We start from the raw sequence: 22,017 nt of genomic DNA on the forward strand, positions 1-22,017 counted from the left end.
TGAGTCACAGATATTAATACAGAACCAGCGGAGAAAAGTATCGTGGCTCGGATTAATTGCCGAGCGAAAGGAAAAGACGTGCGTTTGCCGATTGTCTAGTGATGTATCGCACGGCGATCATGTGACATCATTGTAAGGGTGGAGGGGAGGGGGGGTTCACGTGCACCCGGTGAACCCCCCCCCCCGCACCCCACTTCTGGATCCGCTATTGTGTGGGGTAAACTATTAAGATGTTAGATATATTGAAATTGATCATTTCATCATCCCATGGTATCAGCAAGAGAAAGTACGTGTAAATTAAAATTCCAGCTTTTCAACCATTTTTAAAGTAAAAAAAGGTGAAATTTGCCAATTGATGGTTTGTGTGTTGCATGTCTGAAATAGGTTGTGCTCACCACGGAAGCAAATAATTTCAGAATTACCTTTGATCATAACATCTAACCTTTGCTTAATATGCATTTCTCACGTCATAGTTTTATTGATACCTCACTGAATGAATACCATGGAAACCACCTTCTACACAGTCATGGTCTCAACCATTAACATGTTTGCTCCATTTATTTGTCCTTTGTGCTGCAAACCTGGAGTAGCTTGGCAAGCACCGTAAACTTCTCCTCTTGGGCAGCAAACATTTGTTCCAGATCTTCATGTTTTCTGATCAATTCCTCGACACTCTGGAGGGAGTCCTATAAAGACAGCCGATTAGAAAAGAAATAAAAGAGAGGAAGAGAGTCGAGGAAAGATAAATAAGAAGAATGTTCACATGGAATCACAAACATTGAATACGAGTGTAAAAGTGTGACTTAAATGTGAAAATTCGTCCAATTTTTCTATGCTCAACCTCTGGGAGAAGTACACTCTCTGGATCTCCGAGACTTCACCATCAGCTATCACATGTGTTGGACAGATCATTTCGCCAAGCTGATCACTAAAATTGGCTGCTATCTCAGATTTTCCAACATTGCAAAATCCTTCATGTCAAACTCAAATTAAAATGTCATATGAGGCCTTCATCTGAAGTGTCATGGAGTATAGCTCTCCACTCTGTATTGGGTGATACTACTTCACATCTCTTTTCTCCTAGCAGTCATGCAGTTGAAGAACCTACAGGTCATTGTTATCTTTTAATAGGAGGCTGAGTCTCAGGATTTACTTTGCTTTCTCACCACAGGCAGATTGTAGCATTGAGGTCATTGACCAGCTCTATGCTTGTCTTCCCTCTCCTGTGCTCTCACCTCTCTTCCCAAACCCTGCCCACCCATGTCACATGCATTTAATGGAAACCTTTACCTTGTTACACCCTCTCAAAATCTCAATATAATTTTCATCTCAGCTCCTTCACCCTTTCCTCTCTTGCTTACAGACCCATATCCTTGAGCCTGTTGTATCATGCTCTACTCCAAGCTTTCAAATTTGCTGCTCAGCTGCACATAATGCTATCTCACACTACTATTTATGACATTCCACACACACTGAGATCTTGTCCTCCCCCTTTCTCTGACAACTCCTCTCTTTGTGCTGCAACGCAACTGTATGTTCTTGTCCTACCCTTCTCACTTAACTACATTTTGTGTTTATTGATTCATTGCTTCCTGTTGTTTCGTTCTTCCATGAGCCTCAAAACCAGGAAATAAACGACATCCCTGAAGGAGAATGAACGCAGGATGGTAGTTAGATATCGTTGGTAGAGCAGGAAAAAAAAAACAACAATGCGAAGAAGAAAAGTAAAAGGAGGAAAAAAGTAAATTAAAGGATTATATTGTTACGGTTCTCGGAACCATATGCATACAACATACAGTTGTCCCGAGTCAGTTATTTCATTAATATACGTGTAGTTAGGTCCTTACCTTTTGTCTAGTGGGAAAACGAGGGAGTGTGTTGCGATGGGCTACAGTTAGGATTAATAAATCATCTTTCCTCTTTTATTTTATTTCCCCTTTTATTTGATCCACGGTACCTTCATCTCGCTTGCTACCCTCGTCTAGTCTCCTGAGCCCAAAACCACACAACTTTTGTCGGGTACCACACCACGGAGCATCCCTCTCCCTGTAAATTCTCAGGTACGAAAAACTGTGACCTCAACTCCCTCCCTTCCTGGCTGCAAAAGGCCCCCTTTTCTTTTCATTGGGTTTATTTTGTCTGAGTGTGTGTCTGAGAGTGTTGGCACCTGTCCGTTAGATAAGCCTGTGTAAGATCTTTATTGTTGTGATTGTTGCTTTTATTATTCTCGCATCAAGTCTGCACTGTGTCCGCTTTTGTAAGTTGCTTGTAAATTGCCGCACCACACCTCTCACATCTTCCCCTGCATAACCTACCGAATAAACCTTTTTCCTGTGCCACATGCTATTCCTCGCTTTATTGTAAATAAATAATTGTAGAAATGTTGCCAGCTCGTCTTTGTCTTTTCCTCCATTGGTCCAGCATGGTTAGAATCTGAGTTTAGCCGGGTCTTTATTCCTGATAATCCGTTCCTTCTGGCCAGTACGTACTGGGCAGTGCCGCTCGACAGCATCCGATCCAGAAAGGAAGTCGGAAGTTGGTTGAGTGATCCGGTTCGGGCAAGGCGTACCGAGGGCGTGGTTCCCTGGTTGTCGAAACCGCGTGGTTAATTAGGTAACTTGTTTCTAGACAGGAGGACCCCACGCCACGCGGTTGAGGTATTGGCATCCACGGTCGGTTAAGCGATCCGCTGCATCACGGAATTATCCGTGAGCGACGGCCTACAATTCCGGGGAGTCTGGTGGGAATAGACGTCGTTTCCCCCACCTAGTGCTCGTTTTCCGCCAGACCCCAGCCTGAAACAATATATACACACATATATATATATATATATATATATATATATATATATATATATATATACATATACATATATACATATATATATATATACATATACATATACATATATATATATATACATATACATATACATATATATATATATATATATATATATATATACATATATATATATACATATACATATATATACATATACATATACATATATATACATATACATATATATATATATATATATATATATATATATATATATATGTATAATCATTTGGTGTCAGCCTATGGCTGCTGGTTTGCATCATTGCTGGGAGCACGACTGCGCCCCCTGTTGATTGGGACAGGAATTTGGAATTTAGCCATGGTGCCAATGATAGCTCGCCTGTTCTTTGTGAAGGGCACCGTGGAGTTTATAACGTCCACTGACTAATGCTGACAGATGGGACTCCCATTTAACATCCATCCGAGGGATGGCACATGCGTTGATGAATCACCCTGCCTGTGAAACACTGGGACGACAGTTTATAGCTGCGTCCAAGTTTCCAGCGCTGCCGGTACCTGTGCGGGAGAATGAAAGTCCGAATCTTCATGTACTTGGTGCTTCCAGTCTTGCTCTATGGATGTGAGACTTGGACTATGACCAGAGATCGGAGACGGCGACTTAATTCCTTTGGTACCAGGTCTCTTCGGTGAATCCTTGGCTATCGCTGGTCGGACTTTGTGTCCAACGAGCGGTTGCTGAGAGAGACTCAAATGACATTTGTTACCTGCATTTCCCATGGGCGTTAGCTACGGCTGTATGAACATGTGGCTCATTTTCCTGACTATGATCCTGCTCACCAGATTCTCTCAGCGAGGGAGCCTCATGAGTGGAGGCCAATGGGCCGACCAAGTGTCTTGTGGTTGCAGCAGGTTGATCAGCATCTCAAGAAGATGGAGATAGGCCAGGCATTTGCCTGGGGGGTGGTCAAACGGAGGTTCCTGGAGTATCGGCAGAAAGTGGACACAGCAATGCACTGCTCCGGCGCATGCTCCCACACCTGACCTGACTTACGTGTGTGTGTATGTATATATTTATATATATACTGTATATAAGGTTACGGTTCTAGGAACCGTATGCATACAAACATAAAGTTGTCTCGAAATCAGTTATTCCATTAAGTATATGTGCAGATAGAACCCCTTCTTGTGTGTAGTGGGAAGACACTGGGATGCATTGCGATGTTTTTTTAGTGAGATTAATAAATCATTATATCCCATTCACGACGACCCACGGTACCCTCTGCCTGCTCGCACCTTCATCTCACTTGCTACTCTCGCATGGGCTGAACAAGCACGTGTTCGCCTTCTCGCCAAACTGGCGACTCGCTTTCCGAGGCAGAATCTTTGTGTAGTACCTTTTGTTGGCGAGTCCGGACACGCAGAGTGGGCGGACTTCCGGGTATGGCCGAAATCTCACCCAGAAAGGGCGGCCCCATGAAAGCCCCATCCAATCATGGCGAACAGTGACGTCGGCTTCACCAAGGCCCCACCCCACTGAGGGAGATCTATAAATTACAACACGATTCGTTCAGAGTGGTCTGGTGAACTGGAAAGTGAGTCGTGTTGAGCGGAGCATTGGAGTGAGACAGTTCGTCGGCTGATAGCGAAAGAAAGGAGGAAGGTCGTGGAGTGGTTGTGCTCTTTGGTGGTCGTTTGTTTCAAGTGTGAGAGAGCTGGGAAGACCTTGACCCGACCTTGACCGGGTCTCTCGTAGGGTCCTGTCTGCAGCCCTGATCCCCATCTCGGACTCCGCTCTACTTGACCCGGGCTCCTTTGCAGACACGGTCTCCATGCGGGTGGACGTGGACCGAGCCGCACGACCATTGCCAGGTGCCGCACCACAGAGCATCCCATTCCTCCAACGTTCAGGTACCCGAAAGAACTGCGATCTCAGCTCACCTCCCTCTCTGGCTGCAAAAGGTCCTTTGCCATACATCTGGGTTTATTTTCCTCTGAGTGTGCGTCTGAGTGTGTGGCACCATCTTATAGTAGAATTGCATGTGTTTTTATTTGATCATTGTAAATCTTGCCTGTTTTATTCTCGCGACAAGTCTGCTCTGTGTCTCTTGTAAGTTGCTGTAAAATTGTCGCACTACATCTTTCTCTCATCTTCCAATGCATAACATCCCCAATAAACCTGTTTCCTGTGCCACATATTTTTCCTCGCTTTATTGTAAATAAATGATTGTAGAAATGTTCACAGTTCGTTTTCGTCTTTTCCTTCATTGGTCCAGCATGGTTCGGATCTGAGTTTTAGCCGGGTCTTTATTCCCGATATTCTGTTCATTCTAGCCAGTACGTCCTTGGTAGTTCCATTCGGCTGCATCTGATCCGGAAAGGTGGTTGGTAGTTGGTAGAGTGATCCGGATCGGGCAAGGCGTACAGAGGGCGTGGTTCCCTGGTAGACGACACCGCGAGGTTAATTAGGTAAATCGGTTCTAGACAAGAAGACCCTACGCTACGCGGTGGAGGTATTGGCATCCATGGTCGGTTAAGCGACCCGCCGCCTCACGGAATTATCCATGAGCGACAGCCTACAATTCCGGGAGTCTGGTGGGAGACGACGTAACTTCCCCCACCGAGCGGTTGCTCTTGCCACCAGTCTCTGGCCCACAACAATATACATATATAAATATATTTATATTGTATAAATATATATATATATATGCATATATATCGATGCTGTATAAATATACATATATATATATATATTTATATATATATATACCAGAGCATGGTATACCACCATGCTCTGTGGTGCGGCACCTGGCAATGGTCGTGCGGCTCGGTCCATGGCCACCCGCATGGAGACCGTGTCTGCGAAGGAGCCCGGGTCAAGTAGAGCGGAGTCCGAGACAGGGATCAGGGCTGCAGACAGGACCCTACGAGAGACCCGGTCAAGGTCGGGTCGAGGTCTTCCCAACTCTCTCACACTTGAAACAAATAAATATATATACACACTGATGAGCCAAAACATTATGACCACTGACAGGTGAAGTGAATAACATTGAATATCTTGTTTCAATGGCACCTGTCAACGGTGGGATATATTAGGCAGCAAGTGAACAGTCAGTTCTTGAAGTTGATGTGTTGAATGCAGGAGAAATGGGCAGGAGTAAAGACCTGAGCGACTTTGACAAGAGCCAAATTGTTATGGCCACATGACTGGGTCAGAGCATCTGTGAAACGGCAAAGCTTGTGGGGTGCTCCCGGTCAGCAGTGGTGAGTACTTACCGACAGTGGTCCGAGGAGGGACAAACCACAACCGGTGACAGGGTGTTGGGCACCCAAGGCTCATCGATGCGCGAGGGCAACAAAGACTATCCCATCTGGTCCGAACCGACAATAGGTCTACTGTGGCACAAGTCACAAAAAAAACTTTAATGGTGGTCACGGAAGAAATGTGTCACAATCCGCAGTGCATCGCACCCTGCTGTGTATGGGGGTGCGTAGCCACAGTCCGGTCAGAGTGCCCATGATGACCGCTGTCCACCGCCGAAAACGCCTACAATGGGCACACTAGCATCGGAACTGGATCTTGGAGCAGTGGAAGAAGATCGTCTGGTCCAATGAGTCCCGTTTTCTTTTAGATCACGCGGATGGCCGTGGACGTGTGCGCCATTTACCTAGGGAAGTGATGGCACCAGGATGCACTGTGGGAAGACGACAAGCCGGTGTAGGGAGTGTGACACTCTGGGCAATGTTCTGCTGGGAAACCCTGGGTCCAGCCATTCATGTGGATGTCAATTTGACACGTGTCACCTTTCTAAACATCCTTGCAGACCAGGTGTACTCCTTCATGGCAATAGTATTCCCTGATGGCAGTGGCCTCTTTCAGCAGGATAATGTGTCCTGCCACACTGCACACATTGATTGGGAATGGTTTGAGAAACTTGAGGAACATGATGAAGTGTTCACGGTGTTGACCTAGCCTCCAAATTCTCAAGATCTCAATCCGATTGAGCATCTGTGCGATGTTCTGGACTGACAAGTCCAATCCACGGCGGCTTCACCTCGCAACTGACAGGACTTGAAGGATCTGTTGCTGATGTTTTGGTGCCAGATACCACAGGACACCTTCAGGGGTCTTGTAGAGTCCATGCCTCAGCGGGTCGGCGCTGTTTTGGCGGCACACGGAGGACCAACAGGATATTAGGCAGGTGGTCATAATGTTTTGGCTCATCGGTGTCTATATATACTGTATGTATGTATATTTGTATGTATACACACATATATATATATATATATATATATATATATATATATATATATATATATATATATAATTATATATATACATGTTGTTCTCCTTTCGGCTGCTCCCGGTCGAGGTCGCCACAGCAGATCATCCATTATGATCCGCATACTGATTTGGCACAGGTTTTACGCCGGATGCCCTTCCTAACGCAACCCTGGTCGCCTCTTACGACACAGGGATAAGGATTGGGTTTCGCCATGATTCCGGGCTGCCCTACACCCTCTCATAGCGCGGCCCAGCGCAGAGAACCTGTCCTCAAGCGATCCTCCAACCCAAGCTTCCGAGTAGCCGGATTACAGGCGCACGCCACTGCGCCAGTGTGTGTGTGTGTGTGTGTGTGTGTGTGTGTGTGTGTGTGTGTGTGTGTGTGTGTGTGTGTGTGTGTGTGTGTGTGTGTGTGTGTGTGTGTGTGTGTGTGTGTGTGTATATATATATATGTATATATATATATATATATATATATATATATATATATATATATATATATCTTCTTCTTCCTCTTTCGGCTTGCTCCCGCTAGGGGTCGCCACAGTGGACCAACTGTCTCCATTTTGCTCTATCCTCCACATCTTCCATTGACACTCCAACCACCCGCATGTCCGCCCTCACCGCATCCATGAACCTCTTCTTTGGCCTTCCTCTTCTCCTCCTGCCTGGCGGCTCCATCTTCAACATCCTTCTCCCGATATACTCCGTTTCCCTCCTGTGCACATGTCCAAACCATCTCAATCTCACCTCTCACTTTGTCTCCAAACCGTCCTACCTGCGCTGTCCCTCTAATACACTCATTTCTTATCCTATCCATCCTCGTCACTCCCAACGAGAATCGCAGCATCTTTAACTCTGCCACCTCCAGCTCCGCTTCCTGTCTTATTGTTAGCGCCACCGCCTCCAAACCATACAACATAGCTGGTCTCACTACCGTCTTATATACTTTCCCCTTCACTCTTGCAGCTACCCTTCTGTCACAAATCACTCCTGCAACTCTTCTCCACCCACTCCATCCTGCCTGCACTCTCTTTTTCACTTCTCTCCCACACTCTCCATTACTTTGGACAGTTGATCCCAAGTATTTAAACCAATCCACCTTCCCCACCTCAACTCCTTGCAACCGCACCATACCACCACCCTCCCTCTCATTTACGCACATGTACTCCGTCTTACTCCTACTGACTAACATTCCCCTTCTCTCCAGTGCGTACCTCCACCTCTCAAGGCTCGATTCAGCCTGCTCCCTACTCTCCCTACAGATCATGATGTCATCCGCGAACATCATGGTCCATGGAGACTCCAGTCTGATCTCGTCCGTCAACCTGTCCATCACCATTGCAAACAGGAAAGGGCTCAGAGTCGATCCTTGGTGCAATCCCACTTTTACCTTAAACCGGTCCGTCATTCCTACCGCACACCTCACCGCTGTCACACTGTCCTCATACATATCCTGCACGATCCTCACATACTTCTCCACCACTCCCGACTTCCTCATACAATGCCACAACTCCTCTCTTGGCACCCTATCATAAGCTTTCTCTAAATCCACAAACACACAATGTAACTCCTTCTGGCCTTCCCTATACTTCTCCATCAACATTCTCAAAGCAAACATTGCATCAGTGGTGCTCTTTCCTGGCATAAACCCATATTGCTGCTCACAGATCATCACCTCTCCTCTCAACCTAGCTTCCACTACTCTTTCCCACACCTTCATGGTGTGGCTTAACAACTTTATCCCTCTGTAATTTCCACAGCTCTGCACATCACCCTTGTTCTTGAAAATCGGAATCAGTACACTTAATCTCCACTCCTCCGGCATCCTCTCACTTTCCAAGACTTTATTAAACAATCTGGTTAACAACCCCACTGCCATCTCTCCTAAGCACTTCCATGCCTCCACTGGTATACCATCTGGGCCAACCACCTTTCCACTTTTCATCTTCTTCATAGCAGTCCTCACTTCATCCTTACTGATCCACCCCACTTCCAGATTCACTATCTCCACCTCTTCCAAAATTCTCTCTCATTTTCTTCATTCATCAGCTCCTCAAAGTACTCCATCCACCTTCTCAACACACTCTCCTCGCTCGTCAGCACATTCCCATTTGCGTCCTTTATCACCCGAACCTGCAGCACATCCTTCCCAGCTCGGTCCCTCTGTCTTGCCAATCAGTATAAATCCTTTTCCCCTTCTTTTGTATCCAACTTCTCATACAGCTCGTCATATGCCTTTTCCTTGGCCTTTGCCACCTCTCTCTTTGCTTTTCGACGCCACTCCTTGTACTCCTGCCGACTTTCTTCATCTCTCTGACTATCCCACTTCTTTTTAGCCAACCCCTTCTTCCTTATACTTTCCTGTACTTCCTCATTCCACCACCAAGTCTCCTTATCTTCCTTCCTCTGTCCAGATGTCACACCAAGTACCTTCCGAGCTATCTCCCTCACAACTTCTGCTGTCGTTGCCCAATCATCCCACCCATCTTTACCACCATCCAGCGCCTGTCTCACCTCCTCCCTAAATTTCACGCAACAGTCTTCCTCCTTCAGCTTCCACCATCTGGTCCTTGGTTCAGCCCTCACTCTCTTCCTCAACCTCACCTCGAAAGTCATCCTACAGACCACCAATCGATGCTGTCGAGCTACACTCTCCCCTGCCACAACCTTACAGTCACTAATCTCTTTCAGGTTGCATCTCCTACTTAAGATGTAATCCACCTGTGTGCACTTTCCTCCACTCTTGTATGTCACCCTGTGTTCCTCCTTCTTCTTGAAATACGTGTTTACCACTGCCATTTCCATTCTTTTTGCAAACTCTACCACCATTTGCCCTTCCACATTTCTCTTGTTGAGACCGTACCTCCCCATCACCTCCTCATCCTCTTTATTCCCTTCCCCAACATGTCCATTGAAATCTGCTCCAATCACCACTCTTTCATCCTTGGATACACTCTCCACCACTTCATCTAACTCACTCCAGAAATCTTCTTTATACTCCATCTCACACCCCATATGTGGGGCATATGCACTGATGACATTCATCATCACCCCTTCAATTTCCAACTTCACACTCATCACTCGGTCAGACACCCTCCTCACCTCCAATACCCTCTTGACATGATCTTCCTTTAGGATTATCCCGACACCATTTCTCCTCCCATCCACACCATGGTAGAACAGTTTGAAACCACCTCCAATGCTCCTCGCCTTACTCCCCATCCACTTGGTCTCTTGTACACACAGTATGTCCACCTTTCTTCTCTCCATCATATCAGCCAACTCTCGCCCTTTGCCAGTCATCGTCCCAACATTCAGAGTTCCAACTCTCACCTCCACACTTCTACCCTTCCCCCTCTCCCACTGCCTCCAGACTCGCCTTCCCCGTCTCCTTCTCCTCCTTCGCCCAGCAGTAGCACAATTTCCACTGGTACCCTGCTGACCACCGGTACCGGTGGCGGTCGTTGGTAACCCGGGCCTCGACCGATCCGGTATGGAAATTCGTTTTGTTGTCCGCATAATGATTTGGCATAGGTTTTTACGCCGGATGCCCTTCCTGACGCAACCCTGGTCGCCTCTTACGACACACAGGGATATGGTACACCTATTCTAACCGGGGCATACACCGGGCCCAGTACAACTGGTGCTCATTTCGCCGACCTCGGAAGGATGGCAGGCTGAGTCAACCCCCTGGTGTTTTCGACTTGGTTTATATATATTTATATATATATATATATATATACATTATATATATATATATATATATATATATATATATATATATATATATATATATATATATACATACATATATTAATTCAGTGTCCCAACGGGGATTGAACTCAGGACCTGTTGGGTCCCAAGCCACTGCCCTTACCACTGCGCCAACACCAGGCTCAATGTGTGTGTATATATATATATATATATATATATATATATATATATATATATATATATATATATATATATATATATATATATATATATATATATATATATATATATATATATATGAAAATGGCAAAGGAATTCAAGAATGAGCAATCATAAATCCTGGGCATCACACAGAAACGAGCGTCCAGTTGACTGTTTCAGCTATCTGGCTTCATTTCCTAAGTTCCAAAGGAACTTTCGCTGCAGTGAATTGTGAGCAGGAAACTGAGCTGTTCATCCAGCCCAGCAGTGTTGATCCCCAATTTTACTTTCAACCATCCAACTTCTCAAAAGTGAGCCTATTTATTATAAACTACACCCACGGTTTTACATACATTCCTGACATGGCTGGTTCGATCGTTTACCTATTGTTTACGAAATCAGCTTTTACCTATGTTGACAGCGCATTTTACTTTATCCAAGTACAGTTTCTAAATCTGTTAAACCTTTGATTCCTACATTCATTCTCTGCACAGAGTGAAATTCTTAAACATTCAACAAAACAAAAAACATTTAAAACCTTTCCTTGTCAGCCTTTTTATCCTTGCCACAGATTTTTCTGAAGTCCCTGCCATCATTCTCTTTATGGGCGCAAAAATAATCTCCACATCAGTGAGGGTGAGAAATACCAGGAACACATGAGGGAGAATACCCTCCAGCCTGTTGGAGGCTGGGTGGAAGTCAGCAGGTAGGTTTATGCTGGCATTTCACCCCGGGTGCAGGTGAATTTATGTGGTGGTAACAACTGTTTCAAGGATGTGCCCTGCCTCCAAGACAGATTAAAATCGAGGTTAAAAACTACACACAATCTCCAAAATGATGCATCAAAATTCTGGCTACCAGGAAACAAATGGTGCAGCACGTGAAAGTACAGATTTGCTGTGAGCAGTCACAGTATTGCAGAAAGGCTGCTCATAGTGCTGAGTCAAGCCTGGATTTCATCCCAGTACCACTCACTTATGCCCCTTACTCAAGATGAATTTAGTGGTTTCCTTGCCTTGGGCTCAAGTCTCTGTCCATACTTTTTGCCACAGTCTCTTTCATATTTTGTTTCCCTCTCCCCAATCTGCTCATATCCAGCTTGATCTCATCTCAGTATGTCTGTCTATGCTTCAACACTGACTTTTATATCAGATCAACTTCTCTTGTCAGCTTTAAATCACCAGCCATTCCACGGTCTGGCTTTTTGTTCTCATTTCCAGTTTTTAACCACGTTGTTATCGCTATATCGCTCAAGACCGTGTTGATGGACCCATGGCTGGACATCCTTCGTGGTGAGAGGGAATCAGATACACTGCCCACCTGCTTTCTCGGATGCAGCTGCATATGCATTATCCCCAAGATTTAAGAAACTTAACCAGTTCGAACAACACAAGTGTTTGTCATTGCACTTCGAATTTTTAAGTCCCAATAATGTCTGTAGAGTTTTACTCATGGCAATGATACTAACAATAAAACGACAGTACTTAACTTATCTTTATCATTATCACAGACCATCTGCCCTCTTACTGAGTGCAGCAATGTACGTAAAGACACAAAAACAGGATCGCATAATGAAAAACAAAAAGCTCCAAAAACTAGCCAAAACAATTAATTCCTAACAATTATAAGTTATATTTCCCAATTAAATCTCCATATTTAACCTTGGAGAATCCTCAAAGAAAGAATAAATTTCTAAGGTATCAATTTCTGCATAATTGCACATTCTGCAAGGAAGATTATGAAACATATCACACTCAAAAATACTATTCCCCCCCTATCTCCTAACAGCCCAATGCATTAAGATTTATGCAAGTTACTCCATAGTTGTCCTGGGTCAGTAGGCCTTCTCGGGCTTCCATCCAGGCTTCAACCAGTTCCAGGGCACGCTGCGTCTGTAGTTTGGCTGCTACATCACCCAAATGCTCCCTGCTATTTTCCCAGCGTTCAGCCACATTCTTCAGCATGCCTTCCACATCCAAACACTCATAGGACATCTGTAGAGCATACGGCATCACTCACTCAAACTCAGGTGATGTCATTGTGGTAACAATCTTTTGTTTACTGTTTTGCAGTAATGGTACTTAAAAAAATTTTCTTCTTATAGTTTTCTGTTTTGATTGTGATTTCCTCACTGTATAATGTGCTTTAGACCTTTATTGTCCTTACTACTTTCCCACTGTTTGCTTTTACCTCTTCAGCGTGTGGGTGCCCACTCTTTACGTATCGTTTCGCGGACTCTTGGAGTGTGTGCAGCCTTTCAAGACGCCTCTCCAGCTCTGGACGCATCACTTCGTGTCTACGCCTCGCCAGCTCGGCAGCATGCATATCTTTGGGGTGATCCTCACCTCGAATCACCCCGTCCACTCGGCTACACCAGGCTCTGCACAAAGAACACAAATTTACCCATAACTTCACAAGATAACTTCCTTTCCTTTCTTTTTAAATGCAGGACAAGAGAACAGTATACTTTTGTACAAGTTACAAGGATATTGGCAAACAAATAACAAATCAACACAAGAAGAGGATTTCCAGCATCATCAAGTAACAGAAGAGACAGGAATGAAAAACAGATCAAGCCATTCTATGGATAAAACCCCCATTTCACAAATGCATAACTTTCTTCAAGGAAATGTATCAAATTCACCATTACTTGCAGCATAATTTATATTCATCATCGATTTCTATATTATGCTCACAAAAAACGAGGTCATTCTTCTCCTAACCATCATCAATTCACCTGATCCCAACCGCACTTCAATGACTGTGTCTGAGGCCATGCTGCTGGGTTTGTCTTTTCAAGGAAACTAACTGCATGGGAAAATAAATGATCATGTAAACTTTGTGTTGTAATACTATCAAGACTGACAACCTCTCTCTGATACCATGAATAAAATGGTTGGGCAAAGTAGTTTCTCAGGATATGACGTTATAAGAGTGATCGCCAAGTTTGAAATGAGACAAGGCAAGGTGTTTTTGCACAGACTTTGGGCATTGCAGTCAATGGTCAGCAGATTGTAGGCCAGATACACACAGGTAGGTCATACAGCTAACAGACCTTGAAATGGGGAGCCAAAAGAGACCAAAACCAGATGGGAGAGCAGATGTCAATTCAGCGATGAGAAAATGCACTTGAAATGTAACTACGATGTATTGATCTAATAAAGTACCATCTCTTTCAGTCGCTCCTCATCGCTGAGTCTAGTTAGCCCCAGAATCAATCTAGCTGCTCCACACTAAACTAAACCCTCTCTACTGCAGCTATGTCCTTCCTTAGATGTGGTGACCAAAATTGAACATAACATTCTAGATGAGGCCTCACTAAATTCCTATGCACTAATTCCTGGCACTGAGCTGCCTACCTACCCTAACATCTATTACCACCCGCAGATCCTTCTCTTGTGTCACATGCTCCAAAGCTGTCCATTGCATGATGTAGTCCCTATATCATTATCCATCCCCATCCCCAGGACCTGACATCTCCTCATGTTAAACTGCATCTGCCAATCTTTTGTCGAATCCATGAAAGTATCGAGACTTTCCTTCCTTGCTGTCTACGTTACCTCCAAGCATAGTGCCATTGGCAAATTTGGAAAGCCTACTCTTAACCACACTGTCCAAATCATTGATGTAAATTATGAATACAGTCGTAACGGTTCTATAACTGGTCTCTGAAGTATCTCACAACTCACAACCTCCCAGACAGACATCCTGTCATTCACAGCTACTTTTTGCTTGTTATGAATGAGTCATTTTCCAATCCAATTAGTTTTAAATCTTGCTGCTGTACACCTCAGGTGGTAACTGAGCTCACATCTTAGCCAACAGCCTTCTTTGTGGCACCTTGCCACATGCTTTTTGAAAGTCTAGATATACTACATCCACTGTACTTCTCTCATCCCCCCCAGTCAGAAAATGCCTCGTAGAATTCCAATTAATACACAGTTTTCAAAATTACATAATCTGCCCCAGATTGCTCAGCACGCATGCACAGATTCCCCCCCACCCCACCCCCTCCCTCCCCCAGAGCCAGGACTACACAGAATCCTCCACATCATTTCCTTCCTTTATGCCATCCCTTCCTCGCAATGCCTTATTGTTTTTCACCCAGATTTCCACACCCCTTCCTATTTTCCCATTCCTCTCACATCTCACATTAATTTGATTATTCAAATCACAAAGCATTGGCCCACAATAATGGCCGATGCTTAATGGTTTGAATAATCAAAAATTTCATGTCAACTTCCCATAATTGGAAATTCACTGAACACGAGGACCTTGATATCTCGTCACACTCATTTCACAAATGCCGAGTCGATATTTTCATTTGAGCTGAAACACGTGTTCATCAAGGTGTGATTGACTGTTAAGCAACAATTGAAAAATGTGATTTTGCACAAATGTGCCGACGTTTTTCACTCACTCCAACTCATGAAGCTCTGCCATGAACTGAAGAAACTCTTCGTTGTGACGCAAGTTTGTTGCACTCTCCTCTGCCATGCGCTGTATCTTCTCCCATTCCTGTTCCACAGTATAAAATTGCTGTTGTAGTGGTTCAGAGACTTTTGGGTGGGCCTGAGATAACCTCATCGCCTCTCTGGCCAAACGCTTGACCTTTTCTCCAGCCACTTCCAGGTCACGCTGAGAAAGAAAGAGGCATGGGCATTCAGTTTTGTTCAAGTGTCATCATAAGATTAAAACAAGCAAATGTGGGTCGAATGCATCTGCGTGTCATGGTACCTGTGAGCTGGCATGTCGCCGCCAAGCGAGTACGATGCCATTGAGGTCGGGTGGCACTTCCCCTCCAGTCATGGAAACTTGGTGCTGGTGCAGTGCATCTGTCAGCTCTTCAGCCTGTTGGCAAAATGAATGCACCTCCCGAGCCACCTGTAAGTTCTACAAAAATACATACATGGCAGGGCAGAGATAAAACGAACATTACAATTGTACTGTGGAATAATTTCAAATGACGACATGAGCCCAAGGTTAGAAAACACCGATCTCATAGATTACCACAAAAGATTTTTCAGGTACAAAGGATAAAAGGCGCATCATAGAGTGAAGCAGCTAATATTTAGAAAAAAAATGTTTTTCTCCAAAATCTATCAACTTCCATCCATCCATCCATCCATCCATTGGGACCATGCTCTGTGCAGAGCATTGGTGCTGCCTTCGCAGTCTCCTGAGCTATTGGGTACAATCCTGGACGGGTCACCACTCCGACACAGGATACCAGCAAGCTGGCACTTATTTTGCCAACCTCAGAAGGATGACAGGCAGAGCCAACCCCACCTGGTATTAATTGAACAGCCAAATGGGATTTGAACTCAGGATCCTTGGATCCCAAGCCCACCACCCAAACCATTAAGCCAACACCAGGCATATCAACTTCCCGATATAAAAAAAAAATGGTTAATTTTAATTGACCCATTATATTTTACAGATGTATGTCTCATTTTCAAACTCGAAGCATGCTGGTCCACTTATGATTCTAATGATCCGTCCAAAGATTCTGGGAAATAAAAACTTTTTTTGTTTTGTTAATCCAACGATCGAAGCTGGGTATTGCTGAGAATTATTAGATTTGACCTTTATTAAATTTTTCACTTCATATCATCACATGAATGACCAGTAAATGCAACTTCATTGAATTTCCCAGTATTTTGTGAATCCCCAAAGGACAAAAAAACAAAACAAAAGAAAACATAGCTTCTCCAACCAAAATCACTGGGAAATTCACGACGTCATATTTCCTGTTTAACTTCGCATTTTTTTTTTTCATGGAAGCGCAGAAAGCAAATTGTTTTTAAATGATTGGATTTAGTAATTCTGTTTTTCCCGTTTGAGCTTTGTTTCCCTTCAATGTGACACATCACTTGCTAAGTGTGCTGATGATGTGTTGATGATGTGGAGGAAAGATCACTACTTCCCCATGTCGGTTATATTTTCTGAAAATGTTGTTTGAACCCAAAGGAAGGTGTTTCTAAGAATAAATCCGAATATTTTATCTTAACACCGGCGTGCTTTTAATATATTCATTGCTTTATTCCAATTGGGGAACGTAGATACTGGCACAGCACAGCTCACAACTTATAAAATCCGTTTTACGTGGTGTGGCATTGTGACTGCTGTGGGCTAGCCTTCAGGTTATAGGAAGCAAAAAGCTACATTTGAACATGGTGACCATTATTTCGTTATGGAAAAAATTATATGGACGGCATATTATGCTCGCTGGAGTTTCACAAGTTGAGGTTGTACCTCTACATCACTTGCAAATGAACACCGAAGTTGTAGAAGGCTTTATTCTCACCATATGACAGTAAAGTCGGTGGATGGTGTGTGGGACATGTAATGCTGTTGAAGGTCTGCTTCTCAGTGTTCTCATGATATTTATCATCATTGCTATCTACTGTCATAATTACAAATGTATGAGAAACATGAGGCCAGATGAAACCTGTCTGACCAAAAAATTGCTTTTGTAATTTTACTATATTAGCAAAGGTACCCAGCCAGCATTGCCAGGCAATGCTGGGTCCTTCTTCCCACCCTTCCCTCCATCCTCCCACAGAGGTACCCCACTTTTCCTGGGATCTAATGTACATATATTGGACTACCACAGTTTAGCACATATTGAGAAACAAACATTTTATTTATCAGGCTGCAAAATATTGAACAGAAATATCAACAAAACTGAACATATCATTGTCATGCTTTTGGGTCGACAATATTGAATGCCTTTCCATCAAGGACCAGAACATGTGAATCGTTTGGTGTTCGAACTCCAGAGCAGCCCACATATAGTTGACCACGTGAAAAAGATATTCAAAATCGGTTTTGTTATCAGACAATCGGATGGCACTCTCAAAACAACTATCGATGTATGCGGATCAAAATCGCTTGTTTTTAAATTTTCGCAACTGACTTGGAAATTTTTCAAATAAATTAATTAAAATTTTTATTTCAATAACATACCATGCATAGGTTCTCTGATCATCATCTTTTTTTTCTGTGCAGCACAAGGTTGCGAGTAGCATCATTGACTGAGGGTGTGGCAGTGTTGCTGATGCAGTGCCCCTGTAGGTTAGAGCAGGAATTTGGATTTTGGCCAGGATACCAGGGATAGCTCCCCTATTCTTTGCGAAGGACACTGCAAAGGGATCTTTAATGTCCACCAACTAATTCCAGCAGATGATCCGATTCCCAGTTTAACGTCCATCTGAGGGACGGCATGCAGATTGATTAATCAGCCAGAATGACAGTTTATAGCTGCGTTGAGATTCAAATCCAGGCTAGACAGCTTAGAGTGAGTGTGCATACCACTCGGCCATCCTGCCATGGAGTGGGGGATACATTGCTTTGTGGAGCCACTGAAAACATTTTCCAATTCTCTCGTGAACTCGTACTTTGCTTTACTCACTCTAATCCTCTAATTTATTTTGCCTTCCAAACTCTGGGATTTCCTCAAGGAGAACCAAAGCCGCACCGCAGGAGCTTTCTCCTGCTATAAAATTATTTTCATTGCAGTCAATGAAGTTACACTTCGGGCAAATTCCTTAATCTTTTCTTCACTCGATATAACTGTCGGAACAGTAGAGAAAGTTCGGTTTAATGCTTTGACAATTTCACATGTTCCTGTGTAACTATGGAGAAGTTGAAGCATAGCTTTCCTTAAATAAATACGCTTATATGCTGAGTTACAGGTCTCGGTAATCAATATATATAAAGTTGAAAGTGTGTCTGTCTGTGTGTCTGTGTGTGTGTTTGTCTGTGACCTATGCACGCGAAAAGTACTGGACTGATCCTCACCAAACTTCACATACTGACAGAACATGTACCCGGGAGTGTCCCGATGTAAAAGAATTGTACTTCCGACTTGCGGTTTCCGAATTATAACGTCATCACCTGATTTCGTAACATTAATTTTTCAAGTTCAGCCGATTGACATGGGGCCAACACCATTTGCAATCGAATGAAAAAATAATGCTACAGTCAATTGAAGACAATGACTTCTGACTTCCCGGTTTCCAAATTATGACGTCATCACCTGATTGCGTAACGTTAATTTTTCAAGTTCAGCCGATTGACATGGGACCAACGGAATTTGCTAGAGAATGAGAATTAATTAAGTCACAAATGATGACATGAAACCAGCCTCACATTGTTGAGGCATTATGGTTTTTTATCTGATGCGGCAATAAATCTTAACATTTTTGAACTCGAATCTTCTGCATATAAAACATGGCGGGGAAAATATAATATTATAGTGGTGATGAAAAAAATAATAATGGTGGCAGCCTCTACAATTTTACAATTAACTGTGACATATACTCCTTCAGACCCGCAGTCATCCACGGGATTCCTGTGCGGAGCACAGGTATCCCTGCTAGTCTACTATAAACAGACGAAGTGTGTGTGTGTTTTTTTTGTGGAGTTCTACTGGAGCTTTCCGATTTGAAGTGTGACACCAAATTGATCATCATGACCTCCTGAGTTGATTAGGCTAATTAATTACAAAGAATCTAGAAGAATTCCCATGTTTTAAACGCAAACACACGCCAAGTTAAGGTGTATGGAGCATCTTAATACTTCCTTCCACGGCATGGCATTCTAATTAAAAAATAAATAAAACAATGATAACATTGTAAAAAAAAAAGCATATATTAATTTAAACTAATAATATTAACAACAATGAGAATACTTGTATGATATGGCAATAATAACAAACATATAATCCCCACCCTGGCCCAAGCACATCTGGGCCTGGTGAAAGGCAAGATAATGCTCAAGCAGCACAGCATGCGTTTATGCTACAAGGCCATGAAGACCAATGAAATTTGGTCCAATAGACGAATGGGCCCAGTAGGATATTTACATTTTCATATTTCACTCCAGATTTTGACCCTTATTTAATCCACCAGATGCAATCCTCAAATCCAAAATCATATTTCGATTACACACTTGAGTTAGTCTGTGAGAATAGATTGTGTTTCCAAGGCAAGGCATTTTAAGAGGCCAAATCAAAATGGTGGCTAACACCCCTGCGAGGTGAAGTTGGGCTGACCAAGGATAAGGCTTTCATGAAGGTAAGCCATTAATTATCTTCAAAAGGGGTGTTTAAATTTACCCAAACACCCAATTTTCATTCATGCACTCTCTTGAAGTTCCCTTAGTGTGCATGCAAAGTTTTAGGTCACTACTTGGTTTCACAGTTTTGGAGTTATGGAGGAGATACACACTGACATTTATTATTAAACATAGATAATCTTTTTTATGGTGATTATTGCTTCACTTTTAATATTTCATTGAAGTTGCTGAAGTGGAGAGGAGCAGAGCTGTTCAGATGTTGGCGTTTGGAGCAACTCAAAGGTGAGCTGGCCACTTCAGTGTGTCCCCTTCTGTGATTGCCCTCTCTTTCATTTAATACAACTTCAAGATACCACTTTGTTTGCCAACATCCTCATCCAAGTCAATTGTAATCAATCACTCCCAGAGATAACAGTGTATACATCTTCAACACATGGCAAAAACATTTTTTTTTTGAAAGAAAAGAAAAAGGAAGTGTCTCTTCAGCATCTGGGCTAAACATCCACTTCAGGATAGCCACAGGAATTGCTACATGTGATCAGAATGTGAGAAAGAGGTTCCACAAATTTAATTTCTTTGTGGTACACCATGATCTTTTCTACCCCCATTAACCCCCTTCCACATGCTTCCTCCTCTCTCTCTCTCTCTCTCTCTCTCTCTCTCTCTCTCTCTCTCTCTCTCTCTCTCTCTCTCTCTCTCTCTCTCTCTCTCTTGCGTGTCTCCTCTCTCTCTCTCTCTCTCTCTCTCTCTCTCTCTCTCTCTCTCTCTCCACTTTTTGAATCCTTGTTTGACATTCAGCTTTAGGTTTGTGTCCATGGGGAAGAGGAAATTCCTTCTTAGGAATTCCCCTTGAGTGCAGTGACAATGGTGGTGCCATTGTCGAGGCGTCACTGGTACCAGAGTGCTCCGGGAAGTGACGGCACTTCCCCCAAGCTGTGCTTGTCACGTCTGACAGGCCTGTGTTGTGTCTTGTGTAATCGTCTGAATGTCCAGGTGTGTGTGGCAGCTCCACTACGAGTCTAACATACTATTAAAATACAACTCTATTCCTGTGAGCTTTTATTATTCAGTGTGACATCCTCATAATGTCTCAATATACGTTTTATTGCTATAGATAATTTAATGCATCGTCCTAAATCTGGGCAGCAGATACTAACTGGCATTATGAAAATGGTGGATCATCCGCATCAGATCATCAGCCAAGTAGGAAAGTTTTCTGAAGAATGCAGACCTTATATATCCATTGTTTTTCTTTTTATAAAACTTTTTTTTTTCTCATTTCTTGTTTACCATTACATTAACACTTCAAAAAATGAGCAAATGCTCTTGCATTTTCAAGGATATGAAAACAAGTAACAACTATTGTAATGTGAAGCTGTTACTTTCCTCAAAGGCTTGTAACCAATCATTTTCATTTCCAAAAAATGAGTAGCATTATTAACAAATCAACAGTTAATGTAAAGTCATGCAAACATAAGGCCTCAAACCTGGTCCCTCTGAGCCATGTCCTTCTGGAGTTTTCCCCAGAGGCGTGTTGTGCGCTGCAGCTGTTCGTGCACAGGCATCCTGCCTCTTCCTCGTAGTCCCATTACAGTTGTGCCGAGCTCTCCTAGTGCTGCCATTCGTGCCATGCCCGGTCCCTCAACCTCCTGCTTAAACTCTGCAAAGCGTTCATGGAGTATCTGGTTGCAGAAAACAACATATTTAGGAAAGGGTGTATGTACACTGTAGATTTTAAGGGGGGGGGGGGAAACCCCTCCAATAAACCAAATTATTTGATGGGAACATCAGTTCAGTTATACCAATCACATGAGAATCAATATATTGTTTGAATCAGCTAAATGCCATTTTATTTCAAGCAATTGATTTCAGTTAAGCTTAAAACCATTGTTAAAACCTCAAGTAGGGCAATAATTAAAGGAGCACAGTTA

The 22,017-nt window shown here is 43.4% G+C and overlaps 1 protein-coding gene across 2 annotated transcripts in view; it reads right to left on the bottom strand.

Moving 5' to 3' along the window:
- Positions 1-22,017, bottom strand: part of SPTBN5 (spectrin beta, non-erythrocytic 5) — a 325,418-nt gene that overhangs the window by 50,377 nt on the left and 253,024 nt on the right. For both annotated transcript variants that reach the window (XM_085863420.1, XM_085863413.1), the window contains 6 exons: positions 21,574-21,768; positions 15,743-15,898; positions 15,426-15,643; positions 13,196-13,385; positions 12,823-12,999; positions 582-686 (listed from right to left, as the gene is read on the bottom strand). In XM_085863420.1, the coding sequence (XP_085719546.1) occupies positions 582-686; positions 12,823-12,999; positions 13,196-13,385; positions 15,426-15,643; positions 15,743-15,898; positions 21,574-21,768 (1,041 nt within the window). The remainder of the gene's footprint in view (positions 1-581; positions 687-12,822; positions 13,000-13,195; positions 13,386-15,425; positions 15,644-15,742; positions 15,899-21,573; positions 21,769-22,017) is intronic.

Source organism: Eptatretus burgeri, chromosome 2 (assembly GCF_056783735.1).
Source record: "Eptatretus burgeri isolate ZD-2024b chromosome 2, Ebu_testis_v1, whole genome shotgun sequence".
Classification (NCBI taxonomy): domain Eukaryota; kingdom Metazoa; phylum Chordata; class Myxini; order Myxiniformes; family Myxinidae; genus Eptatretus; species Eptatretus burgeri.